We start from the raw sequence: 16640 nt of genomic DNA, 5'->3' as shown, positions 1-16640 counted from the left end.
CCGCCTCTAAAGTATACATTCTCCGTGCGCCTTTCTCCTCGCGAGAAGATGGAAATTCCCTATTAAATGCTCCCTAAATTCGTCGTAAATTACACCCGCAATTCCGGACCATTTACTGCCTACTTACGTATAACGGTGTATTATAAAATTATTGACTTGCTCGATATTTTGTTATACTCAAGTTACGACTTTGTTGTCCAGCTCTGGGATGTCGATACAGGGGTTTCAACTCTGATCTTGAGTGTTGGACAACCACCCTGACGAATGATTTGGAACGCTTGTAACCCTTGGATGAAATGAGAGCAAGAGTTTCTTCTCGTTCGTTTAATTTAACTCGGTTCCGTCGGAATAACCAGCCAAGTATCGTAACGTGCATTTTTACTTTCTTTAGAGTTTCGACGAGTGAGAACCAAGACGATTCGGTCGACAGAGTTTCGTATCAAAGAAGTTTCGTTAGAATTTACACGAGCGACGTGAGATATCCAATCTGATCAAACGTTCGAATCCTCGATCCCCCGAAGTGAAATAAAAGCCAGGCTCTCAAAGACGGCGTAATTCGAGCCGTATTTCGATCGGATGCAAAATGGCGTTATTCTTTATTTACGGTGAAGTCGCTGCCGTCGTTCCAGGCAATTAGACACCTCCCGGTGAACGGTATCGGTACGTCGATATATTATTTTCCCCGAAACCGCGCTTAACGACTCTTCTTGATTCCGGGACGCGATATTTCGAAAGGCAAATGCGAGGGAGTAGAAAAGACTCCTACCCACCTAACAACGGCGGAGAGAGAGAGAGAGAGAGAGAGAGGGAGAGAGAGAGACTTGAAAGATCGTCCGAGTCATTCGGGCGAGTGATTATATCGAGCCGAGGAACAAAGTGGAAAAATAACGAATCCCACAGACGTTCCAGCCGACGGCGGCATCCTCGGGTTTGATATCGGTGATCCCGGGTCCCGGCGCTGAGTACGCGGCGTTTGGTCAGCGGGATTTACTGATGGGATTAACTTCAGGTGAAGCCTGGCTGGACCTTACCGACGAAGATTTTCAGGTGAGTGGATAGCCAAGATAAATGAATCGCTCCTGGACTCCCGGGGAGTATGCGCGGGTTGCAGAGTGGTTTAGGCGGCCGGGAAGGATATCCGATAATTGAAATTGACCGATAAATCGGCGGCCATCGGCTCGGAGAGAGGCTGATACCGCTCGATATGGTGAAGGGTGAGAAACCTCGACGTACGTACGTGCTGCAGGTTCTCCTTGATAACACCTCGAGAGGATATTGTATCCGGCGTGAAAAAGCAAGCGATCGCGGGAAGAGATTCATCCCGATGGCTCGCTGCCGGGAGCTTCTGTTGTTGCAAGCTACGACGTGGAGTTCATCGGGACTCCTCGAACTTCCGATCAACGCTCCTCCGTTGTCGTGAAATTCATGAAAAAATATGTATATTACACCCACTCGTACGCGTGTCTCTGGCGGAAAATTAACAATTCATGAGGCGTCCTGCACGGATAAGCGTGGAGATAAAAGTTCTGCTACGGGTAAAATATCGGGATGTGGATGTATGGATCGTGGCGGAAAGCAGCTGACCTTTTGCTTTTTACAATCGGCGTAGCGGGGTGGATTTTTCGTTTTTCTCGCGCAGGGATTTTCGGATTATTCAAGCTTATACCTTCGCCCTTCCATTCCACATCAAGTTTTCAATCAGCTAATCCGCAAAAGAACTCGGGAAGATTACAAATTTGGTATTCCTCAAGCTCGGAATTTCAAACTCGGAAAATTTTTACGCTTCTGAGGGATAAGGGATATTTTTTTTCGATCGGTAGTAAATTATAAATAACAACGCCTTGAACGATCGATTTTTTTACGCTCCTAAAAATACTTTAAAAATTGGTGAAGCTTCCTCTCCAAATTAAGAAACAATATTTTACGAATATTCAGAAAATCTGCATCATTTTTGCCCAACGCACTATGAATCGTAGTTGATTCTACAAATCTCTTTCACATGAGTTGTAAGCATTGTGCAGCTAACAATCCTAATCCTAATTTGGTAAATATCAGTACGTAGTCTTAACAGCGGAAACGTTTTTTGATAGTTTTGACAGTTTCATCAAAAATGTTTTTCAATTTCACATAAAAACATTCACTTATCTCACGCTTATTACATGAAATAGGTACTCAGTAGGTAAGACGATGATAATAATTCATACTTTAATCACACAAATTGATATTACGTTGCGTCGTTCACGGGAGCGAAAAACAAAAACGGATTGCAAGGAAAAATAATTGAGTCGTCATTACTCTGACGTCACAGGACCATTGCACTTTTCGACCCCCCAACGAAATACGGTGAGAAGTGGCTGACCGATAAGTTTTCTCCGATTTGCAGAAGGGTCTGAACGAGACGCGGCGAGATCGCATCCTCCGGACCTACGTGAGAAACACCTACCGCTACCACCTCCACGAGATATATTCGACCCTGCGGAACGAGTACACGGACTGGGAGCGGGGCGAGCAAAGTCCTTCGGTGATATGCGAGGGCCTCCTCTCCCTTCTCGGCGACGGTCAGGTCGCGGCTCCGCTGCTGCGTCTGGCTCTGCTCCATTCCTCGGGCGGAGGTCGGGGCTACTTCTTCCATTTCCAACCCGGCGAGAGGGTCAGCCTGAAGGGTGACGAGCTGCCCTATCTCCTCGGGGTTCCGCTGCTCCGCGGCGAGCCGACGGCCTCCGCCTTGGCCACGCGTACCAATTTCACAACCGCGGACGAAACTTTGTCCAGACTGCTCGTCCACTACCTTGCCAACTTCGTCCGCCGAGGGTAAGTTCGAGCCCTCCATTAGCGGCTTGTCCACCCGGTCCGAAATTTCACCCTGTACCCTGTATTTCACCCTCGGTGACAGCCGGCCTCGGCTATCGTCGCCTTTCTCGCCTGGCTCGAGACGATTCGCCGGGAAACTCGATCCGGCCGAAAGGTTCGCGTCATGGACGGAAAGGTTACGCGGAGAGATATTCCCCGCGAAAAATGACTCGCCTCGTCCTTTTAACCAAAAACTACGCGGTATTGCGGTGAAACGTTATGCCGAGATAAATTTCTACAGTCGTGCTCGGGTTAGATTGTTCTCCGCGAGAGTCCTTTCATTTTTTACCATAAAACGAAAAGTGTAGTCATGTCTGAGAGGTGAGAATTAGTTTTCTTTGCCGCCGTTGCGGGAAATCTACTACGTGATACGTATTTTTTACTATGTTCATTTTTCACTATGCCCAGCCTGGATATATTTTCATGCCGTTATATTCTTGACTTCTTTTAGCTGAAAAAATATTGTAAACTACAGACCATTGCTTTAGTAACTGGAAGGTTTGCATTGACAACTGTAACCACGTCTACCTATATGTATAATAATGCATTTCGACAAATGATATTTTCATCACCATGCACGTCGTTTGGCTTGAGATACCTCGAATCATCCCGTATTAGTCGAGAATAACAACAGGAGATAAAACCTTACAGAACGCATGGATTTGACAGTGTTCTTTTTTTTTACTGCCTTGCTTTTTTCGATAAGGTTCAAGCTCGCAACGTTAATGTGACGAAGCATTTGGAAAGAAAAAATCGTTATTCCGCAGCTTTTAAGGTCAGAGAACTGTGATAAAAAAAATGTATTTTTTTCTTGCGTACAAGATATTAAATTGTTTTTTAATTCGTTCAATCAACTTTTTGATTGAAAAAAGAACATCTTTATGCTGAATTATTGTTTCCATCGGAAAAAACACCTAAACGCCGAAGTATGGAAGCGATTTCGGTTTAAAAACAGCGTGAAACTAGGTCCGGAGAATAAAAACGTTCGAAGACTGCGCGCCTCGCAATCTGAACACGATACCTCGAGACCCATCGAAACGATAAGGCTAAAATTTGTAAGGTACCTAGTTTATCGTCGGTGCTATCAGGAGGGTGAACCACGGACACGGAAAACCAGACCAGAACTTTCGGAAGCAGAAAAATGAAGAAAACTCGCCCGTGAATCGAATTCCGATGCTTTTAGACCCGAGATTTACGCCGGTGGAATTTTCAATCACAGTAAACAAAGGAAGAAAAAAAAAACGACAATCATTCGGCCCCTCCACGGAAAAACGTTAGTCGAATTTGACAAAAACTGGCCTTTTTCTTATTCTTGTGTACACGAAAATCACACTAAAACAACACCAAGGACGTGTTTTAAAAGAACGAAAGATATGCAAATGTGAAATACGCTGTTGTATTAATTTCAAGGATGACTGGAGCACGGTTTTAAATCGATTCGGACCTTGGTTGTAATTCGTTTGTTTAAACCCATAAATACCGCAGTTTTTAGGCACCGAAACCCCAAGCGTGAGAGTTACGAGATTTTGCGAAATGAGATGCGGAATCTAATTATACGCCCAATTGTTTCAAATTCTCGTATACCCGGATACCGCGTATTACGGACTCTATGAGTATAATCGCACGGTAACGAATCGGGTGCTCCGAGTCCCACGAAATAATCCCATAAAATTCCAACACCAAAATATCAGCGATGAGTTCGTACAGAATTATTCATTCGACTATATGTGTACTCGGACGTACGCATAATGTTGTGCAAATATTTGATTCAGTGCGAAACGATATGTTTGAATACGTAATGGGTCGGTGGTGTCGGAACACAAAAGCCTAACTCGATCAGAGACCTTGTTTCAACGGTTGGCTCCTCAATTTTTCACCCTCCAGCGGGTTCCCTAAAAATTTCCATATTATTAAAAGGCGGCCTAGAGCCTTCCGGAACAATAATTTTTAAACGAAATGCCTAATTGAAATGAAATCGCTTTTTTTACTCAACGTCCCAATTTTCATCCGAGCATATTTCACGAGGAAATCTTGCCGTAAGGAATTGGGTAGATAGATGAAAATAGCGGGTAAAATTTTTTTAGGGAAAATTCCTACCTGGATATTCCAGCTGTAATAAACATTTTTGAATAAACTCACATTATGTTTCGTTTATGTAATGAGAAATTTAGGTTTAGCGAAGTCCTGTTTGATCGTGGAAATTCAATCAAATAGCGAATATTTGTCGCGAGATTAAGGATAACGCCGTCGTACTTTGTTTAAATATTTTCCCATCACACCGCGGAATTACAAGATTAAGAAGATATTCAAATATTTGGAACGAATTGATTCGCCATTTTGTGGACATAAATTCAACGAATAAATTCCGGTATACAAGAACATGGTAAACAAAAGAACACTGTCGTTTTGGCGAAAAAATAACGGGCAACTGAACACCCTTTAAAATTGACGTCTCTCTAAGCTGGCCAATGAAATGGAAATTGAAACCACTAACAGGCAACTCCTTTGGTACTTTGATTTTCTTTACAAGATCGGAGATTCAGACCCTTGTCCTACCGCGCGTAAATATCCAAGGGATGAAAACATTTCTATAGGAAAAGAGAAGGGGACTGGAAGAGATTCGGACGTACAACAGTGGTAAAAGGAAATCGTAAATTTTATGTAGGTTTGTACCTGCAGGGTTTGATCGTCGGTTACTTTTATAGAGAAACGTGGTATAGCTACGATTTGAACGGTGATTTGGAGCATTTTGGAAAGCGTTTTTTACGGGGTGATTCGAAGAAGGAAACAGAAAGAATGAAAAAGGGAAAAGGAGAATGCCCATTCGGATACGTGTGCAACACATTTCCCCACTTTTCGTTTCGGAACTTATGCAAATTACGGTCGTGGAATCCGCGGCTTGGTATCTTGAAACTTTTCAACGATCGTTGCGAACGTGAGTCAGCATCTAGACGAACGCATCGAGCTTAAAGTACGCCTAGAGCTTTCGTGTGTGAAAAAAAAAAAATGTTAAGCAAACAGGTTGCGTTTGAAAATGAATATTTTTTTAATTTTACGTCAACGTAGGCATAAATATTTTTTTTTCAATCGTGAAAAAATGCGTAACACAACACCGCGTAATTCTTGTGTAAGCCAGGAATTTTATGCAGCTCATAAATCTCCCAGAGAACGTCGAGGCTAAAGTAGAATTAATATTCATACAACGGACGGTTTGCTACAATTTATTATATACCGTCGACTCCGCACGTTCAGCTACGCACACATACGCATTTCCACGCTGACCGGGTCACTCGAGGGTCACTAATTATATCGGCACCGGTGGTTACGGAACTCGGAAGACCCTCCCGAGTACCATGAGAGTAAAAAAAAAAAAATGTAAGACCAGAAGGATACAACTCCCCTACGGGGCATCGCAGCTCACGCATTAAACGCTGCAGTGCCTATTTAATATACGAGTCGAGTTTGACAAATGGGGAAATACACGGATCCGCTATCAGTCATCGTGTTTTTATACCGACTGGAATCAGTTTTCACGGTCGGTCACTACGCGGGCAGTGATACGAATCAACGTTCACCATTTCTCAAACCTCGCATATCGAGCCAAAGGATCGACCTGTTATCGATTCTTGTATACACTACTGATCAATGAATCTCGGAGGGTTTCCAAATATTTCATGGTGATTCACTGGTTTCATGGAACTTTGAAAGCTTTCGCTGACTGTAGGCGTATGTTGTAACGTAAAGACCAGATCGTAGTGATTGTATATACGTACATTGTGCACTGATATGACTGCAGTTTTACCAAATTTTGATAACGCATCAAGTTGAACGTTGGTCTGATTTCAGTTGTAGTGCCACGTACGGTAATTCTACCGAAACGGACTGTTTAACGTATGAAGAGATGCAAATCCCGACAGCTGAATTAAGACCAACGACCAATTTAAGCAACCCGTCGGTGATCGATTGAATAAGTGGGGGAAAATGAATTTTGGGGGAAGATTGTCATTTTCAGAAAAAGAAGTCACGAATCGCTCGGATTGATCGGTTCTTAGTTGAACGAAGCCAAGCCAAGAAACCAAATTTCATTCATATCGATTAATCCACTTTCGAGTCATGATCGGACAAAAAAAATTTACAAACGGTTTGACCGACGTTTTTTTTTAAATTGCATCAGTACCGAGTTAAAAAGAACGGCGTCGATTGGAACCAAAAGTCACAAAAAATTCGTTTACTCGTTCTCTTATTATTAGTCTCTTCTTATCGTTCTCTGTAATTATATATCTTATATAATTGGACAAAAATGGGTCTCACACCTAGAAACAGAGGTCCATCTGATAATAGTCCGAGATGATTCTTTGTAGGCAAAACCGCGGAGACTCAGTAGGAGGTAAATTGTTAATTTTTGTGGTGAACATATCGTTCCAACTCTTTTTTAAGTATATACAGCCAAGAGGAAAGTTAAGAAGTTGTCAACGACGAGTGGCTAATAAACGGCCAAAACCGATATTCCAGGCACCCACGCATATTGTCTTGAAAATGTTTTCGACACCCGTGTGTATATATATTTTCCAGAGACCCAAACGGCGCGAGCCCGTTAAGCTCGGCCGAGACGCTGCTGGCGTCAAGTCCGCCATTCTGGGACTCGTACGATTCTATAAACCAGCTGTACCTGGAGGCGAGTTTGCGAGTAACGGAGATGCGTTCGCACTACCGGGGGCACAAGATGTCGCTGTGGCTGAACCTACTCCCGCAGCTGCACCGTCCCGGCTACGAGATAAGCATGCGCCACCACCACCTGGCGGACAGTCCGAGTCTCTACGAGGGCGCTGTGAGACAGCAGAGCATGGCGATGCCGATCCCAGCGCCACCGCTACCCGCGCCTGCGCCGACGCAGCCGTCGCTCGCTTCGCCCGGAGGAGGAATCTCGACGACGGACTGCGGGCCGAACATGTCGAGCAGCGCGGTACCGACGACGCCGAGAACCTCGCAGCAGCCGAACCTCGGTCCGGCGCCCAACAACCTGCTGAGGAAGCTGGCCTCGAGCCACTACCAGAGCTACACGACGGCGCTGACGGTGACGATAGCCGTCGGGATATTCCTGCTCTTGCTGAACATCCTTATATTCGCCGGTATCTACCATCAGCGGGACAGGAACGCGGCCCTCTCGGCGTTCGGCGACAAGAAGAAGGAGGAACTCCTCGAGGCCGGCTGTTCCGGGATCGACGAAGCCTCCGGGAAGCAGCGGCTGGCCCTCGACCTTCCGGACTCTCCGCCTTCCAGCCCTCCCCCCCACAAGGCGAAGCTCGCCCAGGAACTCGAGCTCCAGCTCCAGGAGTTTCAGTGCTCGCCGCCCCCCGGCGGGGGAAAACGCATCTCCGAGCCCCCGTCCTACAGCCGCAGCCCCTGCACGCCCAGGGCCCATACACCCCAGTGCATTAACGACGACGACGAAGACGACGCGCTGCCGGAGCCTCCACCCCCGCCCAAGGCCCCGGCCCCCAACCTCGGCGTTTCCGGTTCCGGCATACTCAGACAACCCGGAACACCCGGCAGCGCCAAGAAGAGGGTTCAGATACAGGAGATATCGGTCTGAGCCCCGGGCGGAAATCGACGTTTCCGATTACACGCGGTGTTTTTTCTTTCTTCCTTTATTTATTTATTTGCTTATTTATTTATTTTCAAAATCGCCTCTCTTCGCGTCTCGGGATTTTCACTCTCACCGTCTTCCCCATCTTCGTCTCATCCCATTGTGTTCCCCTTCATGTTCTTCTTGTTCTTCTTCGCCGCGCCTTCGTCAAATATTCATTCGACTGATTAAAAACTCCCCTCGGTATACGCTTAAAGAGACCACTCTTTTTTTATTACACACTCACTCGGAGGTTAAACTCGCGATACTTCGGTTTAATAATTAACCGGTCTGCCCGGGGAACAAACGGACACTTCCAACGGTGGTTAAGTATTTATACGGTGCCGTGTATACCTTATGCTGCTCGCATCCCGACGCGAGAATTCGATCTGCCCTCCACCTGGTTTATGTATAATTCATTTATTCCCGAGATACATTTTAGTGGTTAAAGACAGGAATCAAAATCACGACAAACTGTGAACGGTGCATATTGAAGCGAGGGTATTTGTGTATCGTTGTTTATTTCCTCTTTCGTGATGCGATTCATCGCGTAATTTCAAGCGCCCGTGCAGAATGTAAGGATAATGCATGAAGGGGCCACCGAAGAGACTCGCACTATAAGCATCATATAATTATATATATATACATATACTATATATATTATTATACTGTTCGAAAGTTTACTACTACTATACACACAAAGACAAAGATTGTAATTTAATATTTAACAAAAAACAAACAAACAAAACGACAAAAAGAAAAAAAAAAAAAACAAGCAGTAAAACAAAGTGTACTATATAACTATACTGTAAGTGTAAGTCAGTGACCTTCAAGCCAAGAGACACTGTGATTTGAAGTGACAAGTTCCGTCTAGATTGATCGTGGGGTTTTGAATTTAAAAACAAAGCGAAAGAAAAGTAAAAAATTAATCTACAAATAAAAAAAAAAAGAAATAAAAACAAAATCCAGATTATCGATGCTCGATTATCCATCCGAAACTCTCAGCCTCGATCCGCGTGCAGATTTCTTGAAAATGGGCACGATGAAATATTATACTTGAACGCTTGATATTACCTCAGTTCGATACGATCCTGTAATTACGATAATTGGACCGCTGATTCACGAATTATATATTGAAAAGCTTCAGGATTTACTGGTATCCGAATTTTCATTTCGGGACCATTTTGTAAAATAGAAAATAAACTCGTGCGGGTTAGTTCTTGCATCTGAGAAATCGGTCATGATAGAGCGTCTTGAATTATCCGTTGCATGAGAAAAAATTTGAAAAGATTGAAGTAATTTTAATTAAAAAAAAAAAAAAAAAAAGGAAAATCCAAATGCGATCTCGCGGCATTCAAATATGAATATGACATACATCTATCAATGTTTCCAATGTTGGCATTTGTTTAAATAAATACCTGAAGCATTTAAAATAATTGTTAAAACGAGACGCGAGGTTTTATTTCGCCCATGACCTTAATTCGTACACTTTGCATTCTTTTCAGGAATTTTCAGTCATTCAACAACGTGATCCTCGTCCTTTGAACCTTCATCCGCTATCGATTGTTGTTTACGTGTAGAAAGAAGAGATGATTACTGGTGGTTCGAGCCTTTAATATTCAAATTTGCGAATAAATATGAATATTTTAAATCACGCGGGTCCTTGTAAATTTCAAATTTACGTTTTTCTGGTGGCGGATGCCATTTTTCTATTCAAATTCCGCAGAATGTGAAAATATATCCAGTATACCGTATGTAAGAAAAAAAAGAGTTCGAGATCCGGTTTCGCGTCATCTGCCGCAGTGCCGTCGATTATTATGCATAAATCGATGAGAAGCACGTTTTAGAATTGTCCAAAAATAAAGGATCTTCGAGATAAGGCAGATGAACGAACGAACGAAAGAAGGAAGGATGGAAGGACAAGAAGAAAGGGATGAAACTGTGCAAAAACGTGTCAAGAGATTTACTGCTGAACTCGGTTGTTTTCTGCAGGTAGGAAATATCCGGAGCTGGGAGAGAGAAATTGCTGATTCAAACTTTTTCACCCTCCTCCTTCTCCCTCTCCCTCTCCCACCCCGTCATCCTCTTTCCCTGCTGCAGTCACCGGTCTTTGGCATCAATTTTTTGCCCACCGACCGAAGAAGAAGGAGAGATTATTATTAAAGATACGCCCACTTTCCATATCAATTCTCAACAAGTTAGCCGCAACCTTGTCACTGCAATAAAGTTCTCTCGATAAGAGACCTGATCGTATGTAATACTCTTTCACTTCATAATTTTCAAATGCAAAAAGAAAGCAAATAAAAGAACGAATTCTACGGAATTTAATTTCTACTTCGACACGACGTTCGGATTTGATCGTTTTCTCACCGATTGAATATTTTTTCACCTCCCCTCGTATTTTCCTGTGTCGTTTTTCCTTTTCCGCTTTCCCCGCAGGAGGAGAAAGCCATTTTCTACGGTATAGGCAGAGCCGAGATTCCCGTGGAGAGGCAAAGCCGAGAACGGAGGAGGCCTCGAAGCTTAGTTATAAATTAGCCCGGGATAAAAGTGAAATCAGTTACCTAGCCGGCGGTGGAGAAAAAAGCATCGGCTATAACCTCGGGCGGAAACTATGTGCGTCTATGTCTCCGTCCGTACATAGAGGCGGAAGACTGTGTTCCTGGTCCTCGGGGTGCCGCGGAGAGGATCGTTACGGTGTATATGAATTGCCTGAGGTACTTTCTTTCCCCCGCAGCAGGCTTCTCGACCCCGTATTTTTTACCCGGAAGATCGAGCGGCGGGACATTTATGGCCGCGTCGGAAAAAGCCTCGTTCCCTTGACAAAGAAACTGCAGTAGTGGGAGAAAAGGAGGGCGAAAAGAAGAGGAAGAAGAAGCAGAAGAGGACGGGGCAAAAAATTAAATTTCCCCTATACCGAAGTTTGAAAATTTCATCTTCTTGCGCAAAGAGGTGATCCGACTTTCTCCTAACAACGGTACGACAAAACGCGATATAAAATATGGCGTTAATAATTAACACCAATTTGCGAATACAACAGACGCCTGGCTTGTGTTACTGCTGCTGCTGAATATAACGAACGTTGCAGCGACGCGACGCGACGTGTCGGATTTCAAATCAGTGTCTGGTGTAGTTGACCACTCCGTAGGTGGGGTTGTTCGTATAGCCGCAAATTAGTGCTATTAAAATGATCGAGACAGCGATATAAATTATGCAGTCACCGAGTCTGCTCGTAACGTGTACCTATAGATATCTCTGTATACCCGCACACCTCGTACCTCCTCGACTGCTGCAAAGTATCTTTGCAATTGCGAGAAACACGGCACACTGATTGTGAGAGATATTTCTAGTTCATGTTGCCGCTCGGTCCTTAACCATTTTCATTTTTTACCACTATCGGAAAATCTAATTCCAGGTAGAAAATGAAAATTAGTTTTCTAGCTGTTACCGGAAAGTCTAGTACCCGTTACTACTCTTTCTCATTACGATCACTGTTGCTATATTTCCTTGTATCTTACATGTAATTTTTGGTTTGGAAAAATTAAGATTTATTTTAGTGCTGAAGCCATAATTCTGCTAAAAAACGAATTTATTCAAAGGCCTATTTCTTATCGAAATTTCATAAAATTGCACTACCCGGAGATCGCGATAACCACCCAAGAACATCGACATGTCCGTCCACATCTACCCGCCAGACGAAGATTTCGATTAATCGCACGTCCAACAGCGTTGAAACAATTAGCGATGTTTTGAATACCTTGTTGCCTCTACCAGACGCCTCAGAGAAGAGACTGTCCGTTCGAAAAAGAAGAACTCAAAGAAGTGAGATTTTGACGTCATCTCCTTATCAAAATCAGCTGATCGAGAAATCAGCAGTTCCGAAAAAAAGCAAAAGATGATCGCGGTGAAAAAAAGGAACGTCACAAAAAGAAAAGCTGAATCGAAATCGCGTGCCAAAAGAAAGACGCCGAGTGCGTGATTTGTGGCGAAACATTTGACGAGGACTGGATCCGATGCCACAAATGTCAAGACTGGGCTCACGAAGAATGCGTTGATATAAATCCAGGCGATTTATACTACACGTGTGACGTTTGTGTAGCCAAAGAACGATTTCGGAATTAAATATCGCAGTGGTCGGAGCTACCCGCCACTTTTTTTCGGAGGATGAATTTAAGCCAGAAATTAACATTTTTTGTTTTTAAGCTGTTGATAATTTATAATTTTTTTTGTTCGATATTCCGTTGAAATATATATTTGTTGAAATATTCATGCGATTCCGATTAATTATTGAACCTTAATTTCTGGCATACACATAGACATAGAAAACTGGCCGGGGCTACCCCCCTTTCCCCTATTTAACTAAAGAAGTACGGTAAACCGAGCAAACTGATTTTGCGTTTCAATTACCAAAAAAGGATCGACGATAGCGCAAAATGGTTACGCGCACCTCGTTTTTCGTAATACTAACAATATTCAAACAGTTTTTTTAACGATGCCTGTTTTACTCAATTCTTCTAGTCACCGTGCCAACTGAAATTTTTCTCAGTGTAGTTACCAGGATTATTTTTCTTCATTCGGTGCTTGTTTCACTCGGTTCATTGACTTTCGTGCCAACAAACTGATCGGAAGATATTATCAAAAGTGCAGTTTGAATCGGTTTATTTGTTGGTTTGAATTTCAAACCACTCGGTCAGGTGAGGAGATTATTAATAAAAATCTTGTCTCGATTCGCGTAATAAACGGTAAAAATGTAACTCCCGTGAAACGAAAAGCTTTTCACGCCGAACAGCGAATTAAGTGAAATTAGAGAAAAACTGCGACATGGCTAATTGGAGGCCTCACTCGCATAGCTTTTAGGCGGTGTCTGATTACGAAAAATGAAGCCGAGCTATTCGACGGTTGATATATTAACGGGTAACATCGACATTCGCCAGCGAGTAGTTAGCCTCGAATTGGTGCTGGTAACAGGATACAGGCTTTAACTGTAATCAGCGTGGTCACAGTTATTTGTGAAAAAAATTCCGTGACATTTATAGATTTTCCCAGGACCTAAAACCTAGTTTTCCCTGACACTTTCCCAGTTCTAGTAAGTTATTAAAACCTAAATCGTTCAGCTTATTGACCTATTCAATTCGAATTGAAGAAAACTATAATGTAGAAAAAAGTCAGTTTAAGCCGATTTGTTTTCTCGACGAAAAAAAGTAAACTTGTTAGGTACCTCAAAAACTCGTTCCAAATTCCCATGATAGGGAACTCATGGTTTCATGGACAATTCCAGGTTTTCCATAACCCCTCTTAAATATCCTGACAATTCCAGGTTTTCCAGGTTTTTCCGCGGACCGGGAAAAACGATCGTTAAGATTAAGTCGAGGCCCAGGTGTCGGTCAGTGATGACACGCGTGTTTAGCGTGTTTACGCACTACAACTCGTTCAGATAATCTTATCCGAACGAGGCTGCGAACGATAAATTCGTTTTATTGGTAGAACATGACAAACATTATGCTACCTGTTACGCGGAATGCCCTCGATATAATACAGGTACTAATTCCGCGCGGAGGGTGAAATTCAGTTGCTCGAATTTATTCCCGTTCCGCTCTAAAAAAGAACCCAATTAGCCCGGAACTGATTGTAATTACAATATGAATAACGAGCCCTTTTTTCCCCCCTCTTATTGTCGAGAACGTTAATTTAAAATTGAAGAAATAAAAGAAAAATCGAGGCTCATTGTTACGCCGATCGCTTTAGACGAGATTACATCAAAATAAATAAAAAAAAAAAAGACTCGTAGCACAATCGCAAAAGTTATACGCAAGATTAGGTGTTTGACAGAGAGGGAAAACCGGTGTTTACAAGCTACTGGATAATTGAGTACCCGTTACTAGCGATGGCTACTAATTGTAAGCTGAAAATAAAAGCGATTCCAAAAAAGGAATTGAACACGACTCGATGGAATCGGTCAAAATTAATCGATTAATCGATTATTTGACATTTTTTTGAAACGGTGCATCGGAAATCAAAATTTCGGAAATTCCAGTATAAAGTCTTAATAGCGAAAAAGGATTTTCAATAATTTACAGTTTCATTGAAAAATTTTTTAATATCAGATGAAAATATTCATTTATCTTTGACTTGCTATATCAAATAGGTACTAAGTAAGCAAGACAATGATAACGATCGATACTTTAATCGCATAAATTGATATTGTATTGCGTCGTTCACCCGAGTAGAAAAACAAGCACCGATTGTCAGGAAAAATAATCGCGCTACCTACGACAATCGGGTCTCTGTGCCATCGATATCAAGATTGGATCAAGCCTGGACGGCGAAGATACGGTGCGTAAATCTCGTTATAATTCAATGAGGCTGATCCCTCCTATAACAAGTGTAGTATTAGACACCGATTCGCGGATCGATCGATTGCCCGCTGATTTAACACGCAAGTTATTTTCACCGATCCTTAAATCAGGCGCTCGTTTCAACGGTGGATGGGAAACTCGAAGTGTTAGAATAATCCGAAACATCCTCGATTCCTAAGCGCTTCTCCGATTGTCACCCCGAAAATTTTATCACAAGGTAGAAGGTGTACGAGGTAGGCACATATATATTTATCTGAATATGCATAGGTGGACACGGACGCAAGCTGACACGAGGCGGCCTCGAAGTTGGCGTCCCTCGGGGATTCGGAGGCGGGTAAGGTGGGACCCAATAACTTTGACGGGACATAAATTTAAGAGCCCAGGGTTTGGTGCATGACGCCGCTGCTCTCGACTCGCTCACTCCTCGCGGACGAAGGCAGGTCGGCGAGAACCTTTGAAAGTCGATACCGAAGGGTCGTCGACGAAGACTCGAGATCAAGACTCGGGGGCAGCGTCGTGTCGCTCCGAACCGTCCCTTCGCCCTTCGCCCTTAATCCTCCCGGATAAACCGTGTTTATCGGCGACGCGTCGAAATATCCGCCGGTTCTTTCGAAACTATATTTTTTTTTTTTTTTTTTTTTCAAAAGAAGAAATTTCTACGAAGAAACGATACTGATTTTGTTTTTTCTCTTCTTTTTTTCAATAGAACGTGTTAATCATTTTCGTAAAAAGTTCCACCATCTTTCTTCCCATTGGATGATCTTTTTTTTTCTTTCCTTTAAATCTCGACTGAATTACAGGAGCAAATGTATAATCCAAGAGCGTGAGTTGAAACTCTTTAAAATTAAACCTGTGCTGTTTCAAAACTTTTTCCTTCCCCCCCCCCCCCCCCCCCCCCCGTTTGAGGGTCTCTCTCATTTCTTAGAGTAAAAATTACTTTCCCAAAGTTCGTCGTATGTAATCATGACGTATCTTTAAAAACTGGCCTATAAAATAAAAAGGGAAGAAAAAAAAAATGACGTAATAATACAAGTTTGATAAGACTTCCAACTTCCTTTTCCTCTACTATTTTTTATTCTTTTCTTTTGTTTTGTTATGTTATTCGGAGCCTACTGCGAGAACCTCATCCGTTACCTCGCATCGCTGTATGATCCACTCATCCACTCCGAGGACGAGAGAAAAAAGGTAAAACGACGAGGGTTGAAAAAAAAACAAACGGTACAAAAAGAAGGGGAAACACGTAACAAGAAAGATATCGCGTGACGTTATAAAAAAATTTTATGTCACAATTCAGCTGCTGTATATAAATATAAAAATATGACAAATTTAAACTTACAACCATATGAGGATGACCTATCCTCGCGTGTCGAGTCTGCACGTGTTGTTTGACCCAGATGATGCTCGGCACCCTGCAACAAAAGTTTTCCAGAACTCAAATATCACCTAGACGTGTGGGTACCCAGGTTTCAAAATGCGGTTAAAATTTACAACTTTTAAAACAAAATATTCTCCTCTACGATTGCACTTCTAACATTATTTTCTAGAAAATGTCTAATTTCGTTACGAGGGAGAAAAAAGATCACATTGAAGCTAGTAACGTTATCGTAACTATTCATGCTGAGGGAAAAGCGTTATTTCGCGATTTTGAAATTGTCTGAAATTCGGTAACCCGTAATAAAATAAAACACACTCATTTTCCAAAATCTTAATTCCTTAAAAATCATTGTAATTATTATGAAAATAGCGATTATTTCCCCAAAGTTTCGTAGGGACAACGTTACCAGCTTCAACCTCACAAAAAACGAGAA

The 16640-nt window shown here is 42.7% G+C and overlaps 1 protein-coding gene and 1 long non-coding RNA gene across 3 annotated transcripts in view; one reads left to right on the top strand and one right to left on the bottom strand.

Annotated features, from left to right (window-relative positions):
* Positions 1-9808, top strand: part of LOC124212181 (neuroligin-1) — a 37516-nt gene extending 27708 nt beyond the window's left edge. For both annotated transcript variants that reach the window (XM_069133612.1, XM_046612019.2), the window contains 3 exons: positions 901-1047; positions 2384-2811; positions 7423-9808. In XM_069133612.1, coding sequence (XP_068989713.1) covers positions 901-1047; positions 2384-2811; positions 7423-8443 — 1596 coding nt within the window. In that variant the 3' untranslated portion in view covers positions 8444-9808. The remainder of the gene's footprint in view (positions 1-900; positions 1048-2383; positions 2812-7422) is intronic.
* LOC124212192 (uncharacterized) overlaps positions 1-16640 on the bottom strand; it is a 38227-nt gene that overhangs the window by 202 nt on the left and 21385 nt on the right. The window contains exon 2 of the long non-coding RNA XR_006881601.2: positions 16169-16241. This is a non-coding gene — a long non-coding RNA (uncharacterized lncRNA). The remainder of the gene's footprint in view (positions 1-16168; positions 16242-16640) is intronic.

The sequence above is a fragment of the Neodiprion pinetum genome, chromosome 2 (genome assembly GCF_021155775.2).
Source record: "Neodiprion pinetum isolate iyNeoPine1 chromosome 2, iyNeoPine1.2, whole genome shotgun sequence".
In the NCBI taxonomy this organism is placed as follows: domain Eukaryota; kingdom Metazoa; phylum Arthropoda; class Insecta; order Hymenoptera; family Diprionidae; genus Neodiprion; species Neodiprion pinetum.
The sequence above is the reverse complement of the archived record's forward strand: the minus strand, read 5'-3'. Positions and strand labels throughout refer to the sequence as shown.